Genomic DNA, 24505 nt, shown 5'->3' on the forward strand with positions numbered 1-24505 from the left:
CTCAGATTACAAAAAAAAAGCCCTAACCAACAGAGTTCAGACATAGTTCTTTTAAAAAATAGGTGTATTTTAAAAATACACCTACAGGATTCCTTCTGAAAAGGGAAGAGGGTTAACACCTGGGACACCTGGTGAACACAAGTAAAATCTTCCTCCCATAAATTCAGGTTAACAGCAGTTAGCATTGTTACTTGAAGAGCTATGCTTTGTCTATAGCTTTCATCCCTGAGCCTTGAGGGAAGGTGCTCCAGGGGGACCCCTGCTCTGGAGGATACCTGTTTGCAGTACTGCATGTGGACAGGATAAACACCACACTAAAGCCAGGAATCTGCAACAGCATTGCTCTTTAATGCCCAGTCTGGTAAAATTTCACACTCAGCTCTGGCAAAATCGTGCTATCAAATGCTGGATTATCATATCATCCCACTGATTTGCACTGGGATACACTCCCTGAAATGCATCCAAGAAATGCCATGAAATCATGCACCTCGAAATGGCAAAAGTAATAACCCCAGAAAACAAAAACGGGAGGTAACAATAGGAGAATTCATTGCAGGAACAGCAGCATATCAGAGCAACGACAGAAAATCAAGCCCTAACAGCACAGAGGAGACACGCAGAACAAACATGACTTCTATCACTGTGTTAAGGATCTGGAAAGAGAGACAGATCAAACACGGAGCACAAGCTCAAGTTTCCTCCTACAGTTCAGTATGGAAGTTTCTGGCCAAAACAATGTTATTTAATTGCCTCAGTATTCATTCAGGGGCAGATCAGACTCAAAATTTTCTTCCTAAAAGTGACTGTTTTTTACTCACCATGAATCCTAATAAAAGACACAGGGTATGAGACACATCCAGCAAATATCCAGCCTGGGTTGCTTCATTTTACTTTTCTTCTTCTGTGTCCAAATCTACATTGCTGCTCTTGACCAATGTTTTTAACAAGAAGAGTGCCCAGCTTGGTCCCCAGCTAAAAATGCATTTTGCTGGGGAACTTTGCAGAGTAGGACTATCAGATTTACTCCACTGTTTGAGCAGCTGTCTAAGCTACTACTCTAAGCATGATATTCAGCTTGCTGCATTCATGTCAGATTTCCTGTGTGCAATTTTAATTGTAAAGAAATTGGTGTGATCACGGGCTGAGTGAAAACAGCATTTATATCCTTGGAGGTTATATAAAGAAAAGAGAGACAATAACTGGCTGGCACGAAACAGAATCTGTGTCACAGGGGAAAAATGGATACTTGCATCCTTCAGGATTCTAGTTAACACCCAGCCTTTCAGCTCCAAGCTGAATGACTGCCACTGGAAGACACTGAAGTCTTGCTCCATAGTTGTACACAAATCCTAAAGACATTATGGGAAACGGCAGGATATAAAAGTTAGCTAAAACCAAAAAACCCTGGGCATGAAAAACCAACACAATCAACATCAGTGCTACTTCTGGTGAATAACAATTGACATAGCTGAAAGTTGGAAAAGGAGGGCAAAGAAATCCAAAGAGAGAATCTGCTACATTCTATAATGCTCATTTCTGATACATTTTAAACTGCTCATGTCTCAGGATACCCTTATGTCATGAGCATGCCACAGGACACGACATAAATGTATATCTGATCTTCTTTTCTTTGGCATGAAGTGCTCTGCATGTCATGCTTTGAATGCCTTCTGAGAATCTGAACTGTTGGCTCACTAACGAGACGTGTCCCTCATTTATGCATGACTGGGCCTTAGACTTCCCAAAGAGGCCACACCTACCTGAGGGGATCTGCAAAGCAAACACCAGCTTCAGGAAAGGCAGTAAACACAAGAATACCTCTTAAACAAATAATTGCACAAGCACAATACTGGGGGGAACGGATGCATTCCAGACTCGCACTAGTTGGGAGTTTCTGGATAACAAATTAGTTCAGCAATACTTGACATTAATCCCTTTGTTCTCTGTACATACTAAGTTGCTCCCTATGTTGTCTGTGTTTAACAGATAGAATGTAGGGAGCTGCCTGTTACCTGGAAGTACGCTGAATACTGAAGAAAGAGTAGAGTTTCTACTCTTTTTTTAATAGTAAAAAACCCATCCATGCTGACAGTACCTTCTAAATGCCTACACAAACATTTTATTTGACTTTGCAGTTCTCCTAATTTTCCATAGCCCTTCTTTCCCCTCTGAATAGGTCTGAAGTTCAAACTCTTCCAGTAATACCTGACTGCAAGTCCCACTGCCAATATTCTCCAGCCCTACTGATATCTAAAGAGGCCCACTTGGAGACTGAAGACTGGATTTTTTGATTAAGCTACAGTAAAATATTCCTTTTAATTAAGCATAATTTTGTATAATTAATCTCCACAGAAAGCATTAATTTACCTTGTTATCTGAGATTTCCCCAGAGAAAATCTTTACAGTTCAAATGATCTCTCTATGTATCATCATAAATCATTGTACCTTGATAATGCAGCCTGCAAGTACAAAGAGCTTCCCACACTCTGGTTCTGTCAAAACAGAATAGATATGCCACCTACAGCATACATGTGAATTCCAGCCTCCAGCAAAACAAATCCTGCCCCAAGATGCTCCAATGTGAGGCAATCTGTCAGCATCAGCAAGGCTCTCTCTTCACAGCTCTGGTGTTTCACGCGTCAGCAACCCAGGAATCATCAGTATGAGCCAACTCAACAACAACCTGGTGACTGGGCAGTCTAGTTTCCCAGACTTGCCCTCTTTGGGAAACTGGTCCCTAAATTCCTGTTCTTACCTACCTATTAAAATGAAGGTTGTCTTCCATGTAGCTGGAAAATGAGGCAGGGGAAGTAGGCAGGCAATGACAGCCTATGTTCACACACAAATTAAAACTGGGAGTGTGCAGGACAGGCCTAAGAAAGAACCAGGGTTAGAGACTGAGCATTTGCTGAATGAGTTTCATTGAGCAATGGACAAATTTGAGTAGAACATCTATTCTACTCAGCATCTCTGTCTTCTGCACACTCCTTTGTTTTCACTGACATGAGCTTTCCAAAATTTAATCACCTTGATGACAACAATGTAACTTCAACTTCCTTAGTATGTCACTTGTAAAAGCTACAATAAACAATGGCTTTTGGTCCAAATACTGTTTTTCTTCTAAATATTTCAAAACTATGCTTGGATAATTGTTACTTCTTGACTGCAAACCAGAATAACCCTCTTATGTATGAAAAATCCCATGGTTTCCCAAGCTCCATGATGAATATTAAAAAAACACCCAAAAGAATCCCCCGAGCTCCAGGCACTGAAATAGCTGGTAAAAAAAATAGAAGAGGGAGGGGAAAATACCACATCTAAAATGTATTAAATATGTGTGCATTCATACACAAAAACGTACTTAGAGCATGATTCTTCTGGAATTTAATTTATAGTTTTAGAGAGTTTGACATGACCAAAGGTTACGAGCCTTTCTTTCAGCCAGACTTGCCTGCTTCTTCTGTGAAGCTCCCACTGAATGAGACTGGAGGTGGGGGAGGATGATTACTTACTGTTTTGCACTCTGGGCAGGCTTTCAACATCAGCCAAAAAGTAATCAGCAATTACAAATTGCTCTGTGTGACAAAGACCATGCTAAGCACTGGCTGAGCATTCTGGCTGTACACCACCTCCTCGCCAAGAGTTAATGAGATAAATTTTCTCCTTGGAAGATAAGCCACTTCTAAATCTGAGTAAAGGCAGCCTTTACACAAGCAGTACCTCCCCTAGAGCAGGCCCTACAAAACAAAACATCACCTAATTGTAGTCTGCAGCTCCATCACTACAGGCAAGAAAGGCTCCTCTGACCTTTGACAGTAACTGCTGGCAAATGGCATGTGCTACTTAATGAGGAGAAGTTCCAGGATTGGTGTGTGTACTCTCAGGGCTGCTTACATCCCTTCAACATGTCTTTGGTGGGTGGCCTTTCTTCATTTTGGTTTTGATTGTTTCTACGCCCTCCTCTTTCCCTTGAAGTAACATTATTATTATTATTATTCTAACAACTATTCCTTAGTGTGATTAAGGCTCTCTGGCTATAGGAGGTATTTTTACTTTTGGCTTAATAAAAGCACCAATGTAGCAGAAATCCCTCAGGTCTTTGAATGGATTCAGGCAAAGCTTAAGTTTTGCTCATCCCTGCTAATTGTTTCTAGCCAGATCAGAATAAAGCATTTAAGGAACTTAAACCTATGTCTATCTTAAAGCAAGGAGTGCAGACATTGTCTTCAACCTGAAGGTGCCTCTGATCATCTTTGTAACTTGCTGAATCACTAAAACAGTGAAGAAAGCAATCTTCATGCCTGCTAATATTTGAACTTCTTAAGGTTTCTTATGAAAAAGCACTCCCCTGAAGATGAAACCTGAAACAGGGTCACAGAGACTTAAAGAGAATTTTCTAGTCAGGCTAAGATTTCACAAGGAAAACAGGTACAGGAATTTTTTTTTTCTTTTAATCAACTAAATGAGATCAGCAAGGACAAACGCCATCAATGAATGCCTCATTTAGGCTTGTTCTATTGCACAGGCAGAATGGGTGGTCTGCAAAACAAGTTAACAACACTACAGAGGTGACTGCCAGCATTTTCCACTGAAACCATTTACAGACAGTGCATGTAAATCCTGACCCTTTTGAGGACAAATTTTCCAAGCTCAAGTTCAAATTTTCAAATGTTTAGCACTGAGTGTGGAGGCCTGATTTTCAGCAACTTGGGTCCCATCTGGACATTTAACAAAGGGTTCAGATTTTTCCAGACCTCTATGTAAGTAACTTAAGACTTCTAAAAACTGGCCAGGAGTTACAAGAAGCTGTTTCTATAGCATGAAATAACCTTTTCTTTATCCTTTCTTTAACCTCTTATGAGGTTCACACCTCATGGCACAGACACAAGTCTGATGTTTCTGCACAAAACTACAGAAATCCAATGCTGTAGTAATCTATCAGGTGTTGTACATTGTGAACAGGTGAGGCTCTGCAACAGGACAACACAGCACTGTTACCAGTGAACAGGTGTACAATGGAGATCCCATTGTTTAGATATGTTTAGATTACTGCTATGCTTAGATTGTTTAGATTGTGTTTATGTTTAGATTGTTTAGATTACGAAATGTAATGTTTAGATTACTGCTGCCATGACCATTTATCCCACAACTTTTATGTGCAGCACATATAGTAGAGCTGCTTGAGTTTTTCCAGTGCCTGTTTTTTCCCACAACTTAAAAAACAAACAAAAAAAACCGAAACAAACAAAAAAACCCCCAAAAATTAAAATAAAAAAAAAAAATTTAAAAAAAAAAAAAAAGAAGAAAAAAAGGCAGGCACCTTGTCTTTTCCAGAAGAGGAGGTGACAGTTCATGACAGCGTCTCAGGAGATGGTCACCCAAGAGCAGCCCCAGCCCATGAGGGACTGGTGCGCCTGTAAGGAGCAGTGAGCAAGAGGCTGCAGTTTGAAGCACGAGCTCTGTGTGACAATTATTCTACCTTGCCAGGAAAGAGTGATTAGAGAATAACTCCCTGATGCCTTCAACTCTCTCCTACTGCCCCCACTGGTTCACATCCATCACTACAAAGACTTCTCTCAGTGATTCATCATGGGAGGGATGCCTTTCCAAGGGAGGCACTGAGAGAAATTTTCTACTTCTCCTGCCCTCCTATCCACTGTGCACAGCAGGAATCTCATTTCATTACAAGCCCAGGATTCCAATGTCAGTGGCTTCAAGCATTTGCTAATAAGGAACAAGTAGCTTCCAGGAACAGTAAACACAATGAGTGCATAAAAAACTCTTCTGAGAAAGAAAACTCACCACATGTTTCCAATAGTGAAGGTGAGCTAAAGGTAAGGCCCTATGAAAAGCTGAATGAAATCCTGGAAGGAGAGCCTGTAAAGTGCACAGTAAAAGCATATCAGGCAGGATGACAGCAAAGAAGCCCAGGTAAATAATGGTTTATCTTTAGGGCTTTAAGAAGATATGTAGGGTAAGTGTATATAGGACCAAGAGGCATGAAACATTTCAGAAGAGGCAATTAGAACAACTGAGCTCAGACATATTGCAACAGCACTAGGTTCTAACTGTCCATTTTGCTGGTTTCTCCTGGAAAAGTAATTGCAAAGTTTTTCTCTGAAGTGACAAGAGGACTTACCTCGTTTAGTAAAGCCCTTGGCTTAATGTGTATGTGTGTGCACTGCACACCTATACAATTACTGCAAAGGAGAAATTTTAATTATTACAACCTCTTTGAGTTATTCTAACTAAGTTGAGAGTATTCTCCAAAAAGAGCTGGCAGTTTTTAACAATCTTGTCAATTTAAAGTAAGCTGTTTGCTAACTATATTGTATTCATACACATATTATAGCCACATATATACCCATAAAGTTTTATACTTAAGTTCTCCACGTTGCTTCCTCCAGGTACTTATTGTACATGGGGCAATCTCTCCAGACCTGGAGCATGGGCATTCCAGTTGCTGAAGAGCTGCCACTGAACTGAGGACATGTCTACACTGAGGACATGCAAAACTTGAAAACCAGCAAGTTCCTCTTTTGAGGACAATATCCTACATGTGATGTCACCTTTTTCTTTGAGGCTCGAGAAATAATGTTGTTTGAAATAACAGCTTTACTTAAAGCAAAGGTGTAAAATCAGAGATATTAGCTCATTCAAATTTCAAAGAACTTGAGAAAAAAATCCACATTTAGGATTGCAACTGAACCAAGTCAAATCAAGTTACCTGACAAAATGGCAAAAATGTCACTCCATAACTATTACAGCTACCTGTTCTGTACTCTCAGTTTTACTATTTTTGCCCAGCTCAGCTGAAAAAAGTTGATACCACCAGGCACTATTTCTCTCTAAAATGAGGTAATGACAGATAATTCTAGATAGACAAAGAGAAGACATTTAATCCTGCTTCAGTTAGGAAATATTAATTAAACCAGTGATCTGCAACTTTTCCCTGGATTGTTCCCATTGAATCCAATGATTACCACATCGCTTTACTGTATCTGCTCTTTTAGACAGATTACTGTGTCTGGAAACCTGGTTTCTCTGCTCCTAAAGCACATAAGGACCTATCACCAGGGAAGGACAAGATGTGAATTACAGGAGTGCATGCACTGGGATCTCTCTACCTTTACATGCAAGACCACTATTAGAGATTAATCTGAACATGGATTTATATTATGGGTAAACAAATTTTGGGAAAAGGCTTTACAAAAAATACTTACAAATTGATTCAGTCGTAATAGCACTCTACTGATTCTATGTTTTTAAAGTTTAAATTCTGTATAACATTGGTTTATTAAATGCTGATATAATGAGAAACATACAACAAAACAAAATTATCTTCAATCACAAATGCTTATGGCAGTACAAGAAGAATTTTAAAACCTAAATGAAAGGAATACAGACTGTTGTCATAGAACAGAGACTGTTGTCCAACAGGTATTTTGGGGCTATTATTTAAAAGACACTACCAGTGGCAAACTTAAAGCTTCATGGTTATGTGAAAAGTAAATGAAACACAAGTTCCAAACAAGCCTGCAGTTTCTGGCACCAGCTTTCTACTGAGTCTGGAAACCTAAAAAATTGACAATACCAGCATTATAGCTTAGGATTCAAAGAGAAAGGAAGATCTGTAATTTTGCTAGTCAAATATACAAATCTGATGTTAGCTAAGTCAGCACAGATCAAGTTTCATTACTTCTCCTGAAAAGAAACACTTTTGGGAAGAATAATAATTCTTACAGTCAATTTTCACAAGCTAGGCCCAACAAAAAGAATTAAAAATAGCAAGATAAGACTGATGACAGTAAAGTTTCTAATGTAACAATGGGAGAGGCCAGTCTGACTCATCAGCATGAAAAGATAACTGGAAATGGGAGATTAAAAGGCCATACTCAGTCCCACACAATTCCCAGGCCTCTTAGTAACTCAGACTGAACACTGTGAAAGCTAAATAAAGACATACCTATTTTTTATATTAACTGAAGGAACTTGATAAGCTACTAAAAGTACAAACATAAATTAAATCTTGAAAAGTGATATTCTGTACAACATTCACACCTTGTAAATAAGAGCACCAAGTATGTCTCAGGCCACAGAACTAAGAGGCTCTCACAGTACCTCCTTCAATAATAGCATCAGTGATGCAGCTGCTGAGGAACTAAGTCATGTCATTTGGGGTTTTTTGTTTTATTGAGTTTTGTGTGATGCAGTTTTGAAGTCCAGCTACTGATATCCAGAAGGTCACAGAAATAAGATCATAGCACTGTGTGATGCCTACACAGATTATGAATGCACAAAGGCTCAGGCAACACATTGAAGTGCAGTGGTCTTGTCAGTAAGCCTAAGGATAGATTAAGACTGGGAAAATGAAGGAAGGAAATTTAATCCTCACCCACTCTGACAAATTATTTAGCCCTTAGCAGTTAAGAGGCCATCTTGGAAATCAGAAAAATAAATTATCTAAATGAAAAAATACATACCAGCATCTGCCTACCTGCTATAGTTACTGCTTCTAGTTCAGATATACCAGGAAGAGTCTACCAAAACACTCTACCAAAAAAGACTACCAGTGGGAAGAACAGAATTTGTAAGGGAAGACTTATGCTAAATTGAGATAACAACAAAACACCTCAAAAATCAACAAACCAGAAATACCTTAAGCAAACCAGATTAGTGAAAGAGTGAAGTAAACACTGTAACTTGCCTCCTTTCTGCTGCTTTGTGAGTTGTTCCTGTCCTGAACAGGGAAGGTACCCTGGTCACAGAGAACCTAGGCACTCAGAAGAAACCAGGATGACAAAGTGAAAAAAAATGGGTGCAGGAAAGGAGGTTTCTTGGATAAGAACAAATAGTCTTAGTCTTTGCTCCAAAAGAAGTGAACCAAACAGGACAAATATCCACTTGTAAAAACCAAATAAATCCCAAGAAACTTAGATGGAAACTGCAATAAAAAGCTCAAAGGACTGTATGCTGTCTGAAGAAGGACACTCCAGTGTCAGCAGCAACTGTTTCATAGTTTAAAATGATAAATAGGCTTAAGGCTGCCAAAGAAAATTAATTCCTTTGCATTTTTAGAAGCCCACATGGGTACCCTCTGGGAATATGGCTGTCCTGGCAGGAAGCTATAGGCCCAGGTGGCTGGGGCAGATTCAGAATGTTTTTAAAATGGCAGGAAAAAACAGACTAAGAGAGGCTGCATTTTCCAGGCCCAACAGAGGGAAATATTTAGTTAGGATATTTTTATGCTAGTAGCAGAAGACACCAACATGGAACATTAATATTGGTTTTTTTTTTTTTTTTTTTCTCCTACTAAATCTTTATGGCATCCAATTGAAGTCTAAAACAGAATGGTACAGCTGGACAAACCATGCTTCTAGAAATGCACGTTTGGAAAACTCAGCCTCCAGAAATCTTTCAAGAGCTCTACAAACCTTCTGCTTGCCCCACCAAGAGAATGAAGACTTCCTCTTTCAGCACCTCTCACAAAGTCTCATCTTCCACAGTTTCAGTTCAAAAAACCCCTCCCAAAACCACAAACCCCCAAACCCACAACCACCAATACTAAAAAACTCCACAGAACAAGTAACCAAGTTGCCTGTGAATTACAGAAACTGTTCCCAGCCTTCCACTGCCCACCTCTCAGACTTCTCAGTTTTGGAAACCTGTTGTGACAGAAAAAACAAACTAGTTAGCTGCTGCAATATTCTGTTTGCCAAATTAAAGCTATTTCCTATTCCTGATATAAAATCCTCAAATAAGGCATACAATAATCCCATCTCCAGAGCAAATCCTCATTACCCTACAGTGAGCTTTATTGTGGAAACTGCCATGTTTCAGATGATGCTCTAATAAAAGAGCAGGGTGTCAAATTTACAATGCAAGCTGATATGTGACTGTAACCAGGTGAACAGGTCTTTGGTGTAATTTTGTTAATTTTACAAAACACACTTTAATCCTCACACTTCAGTGATTATTAAGCCTCATGTCACACCAGTTTTTTCCAGCTTTAAAATTCTAAAAAGATAAATCTAACACTTTCTTGTCTTCTAAAACACATTCTTCCACATTCCCATTTAATTTCAGTGCCATATTGACAGTCTTACATTATCATAACTAGTTTTCCTGGATTAAATGTAATATTTTCAAGGAGCATTCTTGAAGACAGATTATTTTATTTTCCTAGATTTCCTCCAATCTCCAGCATTATTTTTAGAATAATGGACCTGACAAGACAGCAAACCTAACATGAGATTTTGAGGGGGAGGTATAGGGTGCTGGGGTTTCTTTTCCCCGCATCTCTTGAAAGGTGGCAGTTGACAGAATCAAGTTTATTTTTAGCTTCTCAGCAAGAGATAGTCCAATTCCTGTTTCTGTCAGTGCTTTAAATGCTTTTGGCTTCTTACTGCAAAGTAATTCCCACATCTTTACTGCACAGCCACCTTATGCCCTTTGTGGGAGCCTGCTTTCACTCATCTGCAGCACTTGCATCCAGTCCAGTTCAAAAGCAGGCTGTCCCAATCTGTCAGTGCTCAAGTTCATGTTCAAGGACTTAAAAAAATCCCCAAGAAAATTGACACCACTAGCTGAAAGAGCAGAAGGCCAAAGAAAAGTCTCAACTTCCAATTCATACAAGACTGATAATTCTAGAATGTTTTCACATGAAAATTAAAATTGCAATGTTTCCTTCCAAGGCATGAGATTCTAAAATGGAAGCACACTGTTATTTTAAGAAGAAATTATTTATACTCCTAAGACACAGTATTGTTGAAAACCCACCTTTCTGTTAACTGTAATTGTTCCAGAAATTGTTACATTTGATATGATTATAGAAATAGATTGTTAAATTCACCACAGAGTAGAAGGAATTTTCCATCTTGTGATAGATTTTGGATTGAATCAGCAGCCGCTCTTACAGTGACTTTCAATTTGAGACACATCTTTATTTCCAAACCAGATGAAAAAAACAGTTTTTCAGAAATAAAGCAAGTCAGAAGATACAGCAATTACTTTTCAAATATTAAGGAACACACTTTTTCACACAATATACATGGTACAGTTTCATTTTGCTACTTTCAATATTCACAGTAAAATACTTTTTCAAATAATCTCAGTGCACCTTAGAGCCATCAAGTGCCAGTTAATTTTGTTCCACAGAAATATAAGCCACCAAAAGCCAGGTAAGCTCCTCTCTCTGTGTTCAGACTTGCCCAAGCACTTCTGCACTGCATCAGTGCTGAAGGAGGTTTCTTGGAAAGCTTAAAGCTTCAGCTTTGATCAGTTCCAACTAAGCTCTATATTAAAGAACAAACACAAAACTCCTGGGCTCTACAGCTGCAGGATAAGACACTGATCACCAGGATAGCTTGTGAAGATGCCATAATGCCCTTTAGGTTCAGGATATCTGTGTTGTAGGTAGGACTTTCCTCTTGAGACAGATTGTCCTGAATGCTTACAGTCACCTAGATTTGTGGAGAAGGAACAGTGAGCAGACCAGTTGGCTTGATCTTGTTGATTCCTCCATCAAGGATGCAGACCCTTGGGTACTTGTTTTTCACCAGATGAGCTGCAAACTGAAGCAGATATATCATTAGCCCACTGCATATCATAGTCCTTAAGTGACAATAAATTTCTCTCATGTAAGGCAAATTAAACAAAAAATATCAGACCCTAGGAAGTTAATTTTTTGCACCAACAAGTCCAACACAGGAGCTCAAGCCAGTGTGTTAAAACAGCTGAAAGTTAAAACCTGAAAGTGTCACACTAATAACAATAAACTTTATTTGTCTCTGCTTAGGTAGGTTTTTACCTCATTCTAAAAGGACTGTTTAATCTCAAGGCAATCACTGGAGCCTCTCTCAAAGTATGAAATAAATATTTTTCTACATTAATCTAACTCCCAGCTCTTTTCTATAGGTTCCCAAGTGTACAAGCATCACAGTTTGAGAGTAAACTAATTTGCTTACCTGTCAAACTCGTCTAATGTGACTTGATGTCATACAGATGTCAGATATGAATTTGGGGGCTACCAGCTCTAATCTTCCCTGCTCCCACCAGTCTGCCCACAGGCAGGTTCAATAGTATGAGCAGGTATCCCCCCACCATGGAAAGCCTCTCTCCTCCAGCAGTTCATGCCATAAACCAAACAGCAATTGCCACTGTCCACATAGGAACTCTGTGAAACATTATTGCACTGACAAAGATATTTTCTATATCAAAATAATCATGAGTAAAAAACTTGAAATTATGTTTCAGAATACCAAAATCCAAACAATACTTTGTGCATTACATGTTGAACTTGCCTTCTATATACTGACTACAACACATTAAAAAGCAAGCACCAAAATGGACTAATCAGTGAGAAACTAATAGTTTTAAATAATTTCCAATAGCTGTGAGAGACTGCTCTGCCATCTGAGTCTTTGAGACTGTTTTTCTGTTTTCTCAAAATTGGTTGTCAAATCAGTACCAGCTGTAAAATCCTTGAGTGCTTCCAATGGGCTATGTAAAACATTTGCAATTCCCTTTTTGACTCTCAAAAATAATTAGTGATGCTATTTGGGAACAAGTGTGATGTCCAGGTCGCTGCCTTTGCACAAACAACTAAATTACCGACTCAGGAACAGCTGTGGGCACCCCAATCAAACTCAATACATGGGATTTCTTTTTTCATTTGCTTTCCTCCTAATTATCTATTACAGCACAACAGTGCTGAGGCAGAACTAGATCCTACACAATTACCTGTCAACATTTTGGCTGTTAAATTTATTTCAGGTGGTTGCCTAAGGAAGACTCAAAGTTCAGTCATCTTTTCCCCCATCAGTTTGGGTTATTCAGTACAGGAGTCAAAGAATTAAATAAAACAATTCCTGCAATCAAAGCAGCTGACAGTAAACTTCCACCATATGTGGATGTCAGCTTTCATGAGCAAAGTAAATGCTATGCTTTTGGAAAGGTTCTTGGCTGCACAGGTGGTGTAATATGCACAGAGACATCACTAGGAGAGCCCAAATACTTCTTGTTACAATCACAGTCCATAAAGATGCAGTGTGCAGTAAAGTAGAGACAAAGATAGCACTCAGCTGTGCATACCATGAACTGCAAAAATCATTCATGTCTCCAGTGAAATACTCCTACCAGATAGCTCTACTTCACATGGACATATCTGTCACCTCACAGTGCTCTCCACCTGTGACTAATGGACAGTGCTGTGTCTTAGACACCAACGCTGCTCAGAGCCAGCAAAATGAAAAATGACAACAAGCCTTCAGGCTGGCAGGAAGCAGCACGTTATTTCCTGAATACAATGTTCCAAGTGTCAACAGAGATGTTCCACTCTCTGAATACTGATAATTTTAAAATGCTGATAATAAACTGTAAACCCTGCTCCAAGTATTTTGAATGCCCTAACCCTAATATAACTACCATTCAATGCAATCTTAAAAGAAAATACACAAACAAATGCCTTGTACTTGGGGTTTGAGCATTAAAGCCTGTGTCCCACTGTATTTTAGAACTGCTTTAGTAACCAAGGTATGTCTAAAAATAGATTTTCTTCACTGCATATTACAAGGTTACTTTAAAACTTTATAGTGAGAAATTTGTTGCTTCTTGTAGAGCCTCTGGGAAGCAAGCACTGCAAAATCTGGGGCTGATAGCAATGATGGCAGAAAGCACAAGATGATATACCATAAGATGAATTTAAGATGATATACCATAAGATGAGCTTCTTTTGGTTTTTTTTTAAGTTGTCACAGAGCTGTTTGCAGTTGTCTGCCTAGTTTCAGCGAGAAATGCTGCAAATACAATTCAAAATATTGCAGCTGAACATCCAGCCAGGGAAAAACCACTGAGCAGGAAATGTGCTACTACCAGTATCTCACTACTGTGGGAATCGGCTGTGAGTCAGGGACCTAGAGGCACACTGACATAAGCTCAGAGTTCCATCCAATTCCCAATATCAGCCTCCAAGAGCTTTGCTCATACATCAGCCCAGGCACTGCATACAAGACTCCAGGTTTAAGTTACATGGCAACAGGACTTGAGCTGATTAAAGACATTCCTAGTTTTCCCTTCTGCCTTCCCCCATTTTTTTCACTGGAAGTAGAAATAGTAACTTTTGGTAAAACATAGACTTAGAAATATTCTCTTACTGGCATAGCAGTCTTCCTTATTAAAGGTTTGACTTTTTATAGTTCTGTTCCTCTGTACATGTCTGTGCCACCCTCTCCCAGAGAGAGGAGCCTGTCTGTTACAGCAGACAAGAACAGCAACTTGTTCACCATGTGTCTGAAATGTTCCGACATCACCTGCTACCTTGCATTGCCAAAATACACTCCATGAAGCCACTATTTTCAAAATAAAGGGGAGTGTTATTTCTGGTGTACACACTGATGGAAGGGCACAAGAGGAAGGACTATTAGAAATAGCTACATGGATTTTCTCCCCAGTTTGACCCTCAGTTATGCCAAATATAAGTAGCCTGAATCAAAGAAATAAAGATTAAAAAAATTTAATGTTTCCTAAAAAGCTGGGAAAAAATCACTGATCCAAAAAGAGCAAAACTTCATGCATCAAAAAAATCCCAATGTTCTTCTGAATGAATGCCCCAGACTTTCTACAGCAGAAACTGCCATCCTGGAATGCATACAAGGGCTCTATTTCCTTTTTAAATACAACCAGAAAGTGTCAACTAGAAGTTTACTAACAGGCACCTGAATATGTAATTTGTAGTTTACTAAATAATCCAATTTACAAATTTAAATGCTGTTAAGACTGAAAATAACATGGTGGAGAGATAAGCCCATGGGCTACATCATCCTTAGCAACCTGTAAATCACCTACATTTTAAAGAGAGATGTATTGAAACATATAAAGGCAGCGTACAATTAAATTGCATTATACAGAAATAGATTTCTGTAAATAGAAATAAACTGTACTTTATTATGTGGTTAAACTTTCTCAAATTTATCACATTTTATGCTGACATAACTTCTGAAATGTATCTTTCTGCACACCACCAATGGCTACTATATGATGGCTTTGCTGAAGACTTTGGAAACACATTTCCTCTATTAACTAATGCATCCATCAATTCCACATAAAACAACCTTTTTGATGAGTATAACTGAACCTGAAAGTTGCAATTTGCATTTGAAAGTAGTCAGTTAAGACTCTTCATGCAGATACAAAAAGTGAGGCTTTCAGAGACAGACAAGATCACAGCAAATTCATACCAAAATCTGGGCAAATATTAAACATTTTACCCTGCCTTGGTGATGCTCTCAATATAAATGGCATAACAGGACTGCTCCTTTAAGCATTCCATCAAGAACCTTAATGATCTGCACATTGAAGAATTTATCAAAATGTTTCTACTACTCTGTTCCAAGCAGCAAAAGAACAGCTTTCAAGTGCTGCATGTCTCATGCCAGGCACGTCTCGTTTTCAGGCTGTCCACAGCAGAGTGTGAGAACACAACAGCAGGAGCAGCCCCACTCCCAGCACCCTTCGGGCCAGCCACGAGGGCTGCTATGTACACATTATTCACTTTCCCAGACATTCTTGTGACAGGCTGTAATTAAAGGGCACACAGGGAGGGAAGGAGGAGTAACATACTGCACCAGAATACCAAAAATGATGGCTGTGACTAGTGTTACCATGGTATAAATATTAACAGCATACTCCGGAAGGGTCAGAAGGAAAACAGAAGTTGGAGGAGAAATATCAATCAAATTTTGTAGTATTCATTCATTTCCACAAGATTATTTCTAGATTTCACTTGTAACTCATGTTACACAAACCTCTCATGAATTGCAGTCTATTTTGCTTTGTGATTTCAGTCCAAGAGCTCACCTACACCTCTCTGAAAGCTCAACAGTCAAAGTGATCAGTTTGCAACTTTTTAAACAACACTCTCCATATGCCACAACACAGATCCAGTACACAAGATTATTTTTAGCCAACTACTCCTTATATTAAAGGGTTCCAGATAAATGAAACAAGACTTGAACACCATGGAAAAGACAGAAATCTAAAATTTCCTATATCAACAAAACAGTGCCTAGTTGTTGGTTGTAGTTTTACCATAAACTGAATGGAAGTTAAAAAAAAAAAAACAACACAGAAAGGACAACTTAGTGCAAACACATACTAGGGGGTGGGAGGGGTGGAACATAGAACCAACTGCTCTAAAAAGATCAAGGGAAAATCCTCTGTATGTAGACCTGGCTAAAAGGGAACATTTTCCATTCCATCAGTACAAAAACACAGCAGTAACTTAAAGCACTTACATGCAAAGATTTGAAAATAAGCCTAAACAAACAGGTATTTAATAGCTGGTTTCAGAATAAGTTTTACTGAGAATGAAAGTAAGAGTAAACACAAATTTCTTCGAGTGATAAATTTTAAACACCTGTATTTTAAATTTTCCACCTAGAAATTATATACATTAAAAAAGCCCAGCTGAAAGTGAGCACTTGAAAATTAAAGTCAGTTGCAGATATTTAGCTGTTGTAACACAGCTGATTTATACTGAGCAAAATAAATGCAGTGCACACATTATAGATGAATGGAACATAAAATGAAAATACAGAAGGAAAACTACTATATTTTTCACTTAACAAAATAAAAAAGTTGTTAGGGAACATAAATATGTAGTTTTGAAAAGAGGCATAATGGCTGGCTTGGATATTAAAAAAAAAAAGAAGTAAGAGTCTTTGTGAAAGATTCTACCACCTCCCCCCAGGTCAATGCGTTGCCTTAGATCTTGAAAAATGGTTGAAGAAGTACTTGATAATGAAAAACATTTCTTTGTGATTTGTAGTACTTTTTCCTAACACTACCCAAACTGCAAGTTTTGTCCAGTTTCTACTCAAACCCTCCTGCAGCAGTCAGTCAGTCAGTGAGCCCATCCTATTCAAAGGCTGGCTCAGATACAGTTCAGAGAAACGCAAAACAACATTGATCCAGACAAGCAGTATGGATATTGTATTTGCCAAATTCACCAGCACCATTTTGGCTGGTATGTCCTTACACAAGGTCCTGAACCTATAACAAATATTTGTAGTTCATTGCCATCTCTATTTCAGTTATCACCATTTCAGATTCTCTGAACTGGAATACCAGGAAACACAAAACTCTGTCTCAGAGCTGAGAAACAGCCCCAGAAAGTGGAAATTCTATGTCATCATGCAGTAGCCCTAAGCAACATGGATACAACCTAATCCATGCAAGCTCCATCAAGGACAAGAGCAGTCTTTCAGCGGTGCAGTCCACAAGGACTATAACCACTGCCAAGACAGATGTCTGGAGAAATTCTGGAGCCTGACAGCACCACTCCAAGATTCAGGTTCACCATTCTCCCACCTTTCCTGTCCTCAAGAGATTTCCCAGGTGACTGAAAAGAGCTGACACCCTGCTTGCCAGCATCTCTCAGACATATTTTCATAGGTAAAGCCAATCAACTCCATAATTCCAGAGGCATCCAAACCTCTGCATATTAAGGAACACAGACAGGCCAAACAACTCCTACATCAAATAACAACTAAAATTTCCAGTGGCTGCTACCACTGGTCCCAGTAAAAAATTAAAAAAGAGAATCTATTTTGGAGCTCTAGAATTAGCCTGTTTTCCTTGGCACTTACTTCAGAGGAAAAGGAACATAAATTCTGCCCCTAAGATCTTGCATTTTCTCCCTTCCTCTTTCACAGCTGGCTGTGACAGTGAGAGATTTAGGTCCTCACTGCTCTACCTGAGGCATTCAGTGCTCACTGACCAAAGCCAGGGGTAGGGGCAGAGTGACAACAGCACACCACAGCTCCTGGCTGGCAGCCCAAGTGTCTCTCAGGCTGTGTGGAGAGCATGCACTGGCAGCAACAGCAGGGCTGCTCTCTCTCCATGAAGGAAAGCATGCATACATTACACTCGCTGCAATAACAAAAAGGCCTAAATTTACAGAACAAAATAATGAAGACTTAACCATGTACTGGGGAGAGTTACAACTAGAAGGATTGTTGCTGATTAACTAAAATGTTTCAAACTTTTCAAAATACAAGCTTAGTATCTTCCTCTTTAAAGGCAACAAGGAGGTTCCAGTAGGCTCTGAGTCTGAATGCAGATGGGAGAATGGGGCCTTAACAAAACAAACATGAAAGAGCCATTCTGGGAATCATAAGGGACCTCTCCATCCCTTCAAAGATAAGAGTTTTCACTCCAGTTGTTCAGTCACTTTTCTGCAGAAACTATTTACTGGGAAACAGAGCCTAAAAGATGTACAGTGGAAACATCTCCAGAAATTTATTGCCTAATTTCTGTTTACTTGCACTCCAGAGATTTCATTAGACCCTTCCAAATAAATGTATTTGTCTTTAGAAGCACCTGTCCTTTAGTATTCTATGCAATACCTAATCTTCAGATCACTCTATCAAGCTTCATAGGTATCCATTTGTGGTTTTAAGACAAGTTTATAACTGAAGAAATCATGCAAGGACTTGCTTCTCTGGCAAGGGCTTTTCAAAAAGGCCTGGGGAAGATGACAATAAAATCACACAAATTCAGCAGTAACCAGACACTGTAACCTATGTACCTCTGTCTTCAAATAAGAAGAAATGCATTTCTGACAGTGTGCTGGGAGAGAGGAAATGCTATATGCTATTTCCATATAGAAAAAAAAATTTCTTTTTTTCCACGCTAAGAATATGTTATACAAAAAGAATTTTGAATTTGACCCCCTTCCTCTTGCCTCGAAAAAGGTCAGAAAGATCTCATGGAAAATCAGATGTCTTTGTTTTGGAGACAATGAATGTATTTTATCTATTAGCTATTGCAATGCAGTAAGAATGACAACTTTGCTTCAGTATCTTACAGAAGTTGTCTAGACAATAAATTTATAGCAGCATAACTTATCTAGACAAAAAGTAATCGATGTAACAATTAGAATTCACAATTTAGAATTTATTTCCCAGCTATAAAGACATATTTTTTTAAGCTTTGACTTACAGCTTATCTGTCTTCTTCCAAGGAGAACATAAATAAGTTGCTAACTATTAGACAGATTAAAGCATCCTGTATATTTTATTCTGTTATAGCATTTAGCTGACAATAAAACACATATATTAAACCACTGGGGGAAACACATTTATTAAACAACCATGTGACAGAAGTAGAAGTACGCCACTGTCAAAATTAAATTGCTAGAGAATGATTTAGTGTCAGGTAAGGTATTTCTCCTCTTCTAAATTCAGTCAACATTGCAGTAATATAGACAAAAGTTTGAAATGAAAATAGATAATGGCTTAGCACATCAAAGCTGACTGAAGGAGGGAAGATGAAGTAATGTCACCCTTCCCTAAAAAGACCCAAAGTAATCCCTGTTCTACATATGCATAACTATAATCCACCATTTTACTTGCTATATCTCTGACTTCCAAAATGACAAAAATCAGGAGACATGTTATTTGTCCTAGACCAAAGAAGAAGCTACAGTTGAACACTTATTGCCCATTTAACTATTATATTCTCAACTGTAATGATTCTTTGTCCATAATGGAATTTACAAGGTGCTTATCTGTCTGTGGAGGTAGGAAAGGGACATTCAGCTCACTTAGGAGATGCTGCCATTTAACATATCCAAAAGTTAAAGATCAAAATAGAATCTGATTGATGAACTCCAAAATTATGACCTTTATGTGGAGGTTTCCTGCTGTTTGCAGAGACAAACAAATACCTGCTCTGTTAACAAGTGCCCAGAAAAACCTAGAAGAAAGGCTGGCACCAAGTGAGAAGCAGCTGAGAGGAGGGAATATTCTCCAGAGAAGTGCGAGCCAAACACCATCACACAATACCTCTTTTTCAATATCTTCATGCTGCTAATAGTGCATTCAGTAAGCCTCTTGTATATCAGCTAATATATTAATTTAACTTTTAGGGTTAGTAGCATCAATGGCTTACCATGCAGGATTACCCTGTTTTAATTCTTCAATAAGGAAGTGTTCAACTAGAACCAGAGCTGTCAGATCTAGAGGCACCATGAGACACTGCTGGCTTCCTTATCCTCTTGCTGGAACAGTGCTGTGGTGAAGCTTTCAGTTTTCCCTCTTACATCTCATATTCTATTCAGAATATCAGACAGCATTTTCTTTCCAAGTTAAATTTTTTATCATCTGGCACCAAATCAAATGTAAAAAATTGAAACAAAGTGCAAAAATACTTTTTCTACAGGTCTGTTCAGTGTATTTAATTTTGCTTTTTAAATTATTTTTAAGTGATGCCAAGTAGGCTGTTCATTTGAAGCACAATTGGAAGATTCAACTTTCTAATTACAAACAGCCACATAAACAATTAGTGTTTTTTCCACACTTAACCCCTGCCTCTCAGTCCTATATAAATTTAAACTAAACATATAGCAATCTCAAAATTTTTAGTGGAGTAAATATCAGTGAACACTTCTGAAAAATTCTCACTTATGGCAGAAGGTACAATTTTTAGCTCATCTCATTTAATCTGGAAATACATATCTCTGTTTAGAAAATATACATTTAAACTTGAGCATCTTATAATATGGACACAAATTGGTTTTGTTTCCATGCATTCACTTCTAAATTTTTTCCTCTGTTTGGATTACCTAGTAAACTTTAAAAGGTAATAACTATTGCTCTTGTCAAGCTTTGTGCTACATAGCTTGGGTGTGACAGTTCTATGCAGTTGTGCAGAGTAAAACTGAAACGGGCCTTAAAAAATTATCCACAAAAGAAAAGGTTTTATCTACACAGTCAAATTAAGGCTGGTGTTATATGTACTTTAAGGGTGTGATAGAGGTGGTGAGTTCCAACCAGTATTTAGGCTTTAATATTGAATTAATTTGTGGTCAAACTGGTCAATCCAGTATTTTGTTACTATTTAAAGCTCAAAACTCTTTGTTAGGAATTCAAGAACCCTAAAAGCAAACCAGGAGGCAAAGCAGCATTTCTTCTTTTCTATATTGACAATTCTGGGTCAACATTGTCTTGACTGCAGAAAATCTGGGTTTAAAGGATAAGACAGCTCCTCCCATGTGACTGAAGTACTTACACTAAGCACACTGCAAGATTTCTTTAGCTGCACAAAGGAAACATTTCATGTTCATTTCAAAAATTTTGAAACATTATTACCTGGAGTCACACACAAAGCTACATACTAATTACTGAAACTCTGCGAGAAATGGTTTACAGTCTCTTTTGTGTCATCTCTGTTACTATTTAAGAAATCTGATACATATCACAATTAAATTTTCTAGATGATGAAATGCAGGTTAATAAAGGGGATTTCTCCATCTACTTACAACTCTCTACAGGTATTAAATTAACAACATGTGTTGGGTTGATGCTTCTGCTGTTCCTGACATGAAGACCTTTTAATGATTCACAGTCCTCCTTGTCATATCAGGGCTACAGTTCATGCCCTTTGTGTAAACAGGCTTAAGAAATGGGTGAACTAAAGGTAAACTATAATTAAGAATGTGTCTGAAAAAAAAAGGATAACTTCCCTTCATCTGAGAGAAGTATAGTGAAAGAAATACTTATGCACTTTCAGTTGTTACTCTGGCAGTTCTCAACACCATCAAATATTTTGTTATAGAAAGGAATAGGTAAGTTTGAATATTCTTCCTGTCTAGCTAAAGGCACTGACAATAAATATATCATACAAAAGTTACCAGTAAGGATCATTCTCCTCTTCACTGAGCACAACTGCAGGAACAAGTGATTCTAAAAAATTGGGCAATACATTGTTCTTTACTAGTAGGAATATGAATTATATCTTATTTCCTTTGTACTTCATAATGTATCTGTCCCCATCCAACTCACCTTATGTGTCCTTCCTAACTCCACAAAAAGTAAATGCAAGCCAATTTGGAAAGCTCTTACTGATGCACAATAGAAGTGCCAATGTCCCTTCTCTGGCATGACAACAATAAAGATTTTAAAGCTGAAGAAAATAATGTTAAGCAATTTAATTTCAAAACGTCAACCTTTGCAGATGTGGACCACTTGAAGGGAAATGTCTTTTGTCTAGAACCAGAAATGAGCAACAACAAAAACACCACCCCAAATACTGTCATTATACACAAAATTCTAATCTAAATTTTCCAGACTCTGGCATTTATTTTACTACTGCCATATGCATGCTATTGATGTATCTCTAAGGATAAAAACATACATTACAGCAATATACTTACAGCAGCTGTGTTCTTCACTGCATTTCCTACAATCACTACAACTCTTCCTTTAAAGCTCTGCAGTGTGGCAGTTGCTGGGCACTGGATGAGATCCCCTTCTGCAGTAAATGCTGATGCAAAAGGGACATTGATGCTGCCAGAAATGTGGCCACGGTTAAAGCTTAGGAGGATCAGTTAAGGAGTTCTGAAAGCAAAGAAACCTGTGGAACATGAATAGCTGTAGGATGAACCTGCTCTTCATCCTGGCTGCCATGATATAATACCATTGGTCTTTTATGATGCAGTATTTTGACAAACCTCATTTACTGTTTACTCATATGGAGAAAAACCTTCCAACACAACATATGAAAGCAAGCACAGAATGAAGAGCTGTTTGGTTCAAAAAAGGACACAGCACAGCACTACAGAAAATGACCTGCTAAATTAAATACTTAGTACTAAAGAGCCAATATCCCCAGTACACCTAATTTTGTGGCTTTCACTTCAACTCTAGTCTGCTAAGAGGAGCCAAATACCAATAAGCAGCTGGAGCACCTCTTCTAGAGGCATTTTAAGCAAAAAGAATGAAGTACTTAAAATGAGAACCAAAACTAAACAGGGATTATCAGGAATATCCTCAAACTTCCTGTCAACCCCCACAAGTCCTCTACTATTTTGATCCAAATTGAAATTCTAACGTATATGACCTCAGATTCCCAGACAATGAGCACCATGTGTATTATCTGCAGTCCCACTAAAAGCAAGTGTGTAATGGGTATTGAAAAGCAAACAACTCTGAGACACCATAGCTAGCTGTCCTTCAGTTTCAGAGGATGATCATTCAATGGGATTGTATAAACAAATATTGAATGTGAAGGTCTCTTAAATAAAAATTAAGTTGGACTACTACTACCTAACTTTTTATTAATTTGAAAATGCACTGTGGCCTTGACAAAACTCTGAATTACTTTCATAGACTGTACACACATGCCTGGAACATTCCCTTTTCCCAGCTATAAGCAAAAACAGCTTTGCAGAGGTGGGAATCAGCGAAGTTCTGCAAAAATATACACAATGTCAAATATTGAGATTAGTCACTCTATTACTGTACTTGCAGAAAGCTAGTTAAATTTATAATTAAATCCCAAAATTCTATTAAATAAAGGAGCTGCTTTAAATAGGGGTAAGATTTAACTGACTTAGAGTAATACTAGCATTCGTTTCTCATTATTTATGCAACAGTTTCAGTTTTATGATCATCATTGTTATAGTGTGGGAAAAGCATGGCTATATTAAAAACATTTGAAAGAACAAAAGATGATCATGCAGCATTCATTAATGTTGTCAGTTTATTCCTATTTTGAATGGGAAAATTATATCCCTCCTTCACTCCTCTGTGCCAATCCCATTTCCCCAACCCCATTTATAACCACATAACTCCCACTGCTATTGAACAGGTTCTGAAATGATCATCATTTAGACAGAAAATAACTTTGTATAAATTTAGTTACTTAAACTGCTGAGTTCAGCTAGAGAAACATGACCTAGTCTTTTAAAAAAGTTCTAATTGCTAAGACAATGAACAAAAAGGCCAGGATTTTGTGCTACAGACTGAGAGACCATAAATATGCAGCTATAACTTCAAAACAGGAATGGAAGGCTGCCAATATATCTGCTAACATGCTTAATGAAATAAGCCTTAGAAGCATTGCTGGCCAACTGAAACAGTGCTGGTAGGTCTTGGCCTTGCAAGATGAGATTCATTACAAAACAATCTCTCAGCTTTCATGTGGGTCATATTATGAAATATGAAGCATGTTTGATACTTGTTGGAAGTCCTCTCATGCTTTTCTCAAAGCACTAAGAAAACAAAGCAAAAGCAAAGTTTACCATGACAGACATACATGGTGAAAAAGACTAAAACCAAAATATACAAAATTATCATACTTTTGAAACACCTCACAGTGGTCTGTCACATTTTAAAACACACACCACAGAAACATACAGCCTGACCCTATCTTAGTTTGTTGAAATTTTGTGACAAACACAAAGCCTGTTCATTCTTGCAATAAGGAAACAAGACACTCAATGCATTATTCTTATGGTTTCCCATTTATATTCAAAACTGCTGATAATTCGATAATTTTCTACATACCAGATATTCTCTTCTGCAAATGATATACTAACCAGTACACTCAAGGGCAATTTTTCTACCTACCAGCCTGCCTTTTTAGTGGCGCTTCCTACCTGTTAATACCAGATGGGTGTTAGGATATCAGTCCACATATTATATAATGGGCAGCACATTTTAGT

At 38.1% G+C, this 24505-nt stretch overlaps 1 protein-coding gene across 1 annotated transcript in view; it reads right to left on the reverse strand.

Moving 5' to 3' along the window:
* Positions 1-10928: 10928 nt before the first annotated feature.
* Positions 10929-24505, reverse strand: part of TBCK (TBC1 domain containing kinase) — an 88572-nt gene continuing 74995 nt past the window's right edge. Inside the window, exons 25-26 of the mRNA XM_053976490.1 lie at positions 22214-22373; positions 10929-11573 (exon numbers count right to left, since the gene is read on the reverse strand). Coding sequence (XP_053832465.1) covers positions 11463-11573; positions 22214-22373 — 271 coding nt within the window. The 3' untranslated portion in view covers positions 10929-11462. The remainder of the gene's footprint in view (positions 11574-22213; positions 22374-24505) is intronic.

Source organism: Vidua macroura, chromosome 4, assembly GCF_024509145.1.
Source record: "Vidua macroura isolate BioBank_ID:100142 chromosome 4, ASM2450914v1, whole genome shotgun sequence".
In the NCBI taxonomy this organism is placed as follows: domain Eukaryota; kingdom Metazoa; phylum Chordata; class Aves; order Passeriformes; family Viduidae; genus Vidua; species Vidua macroura.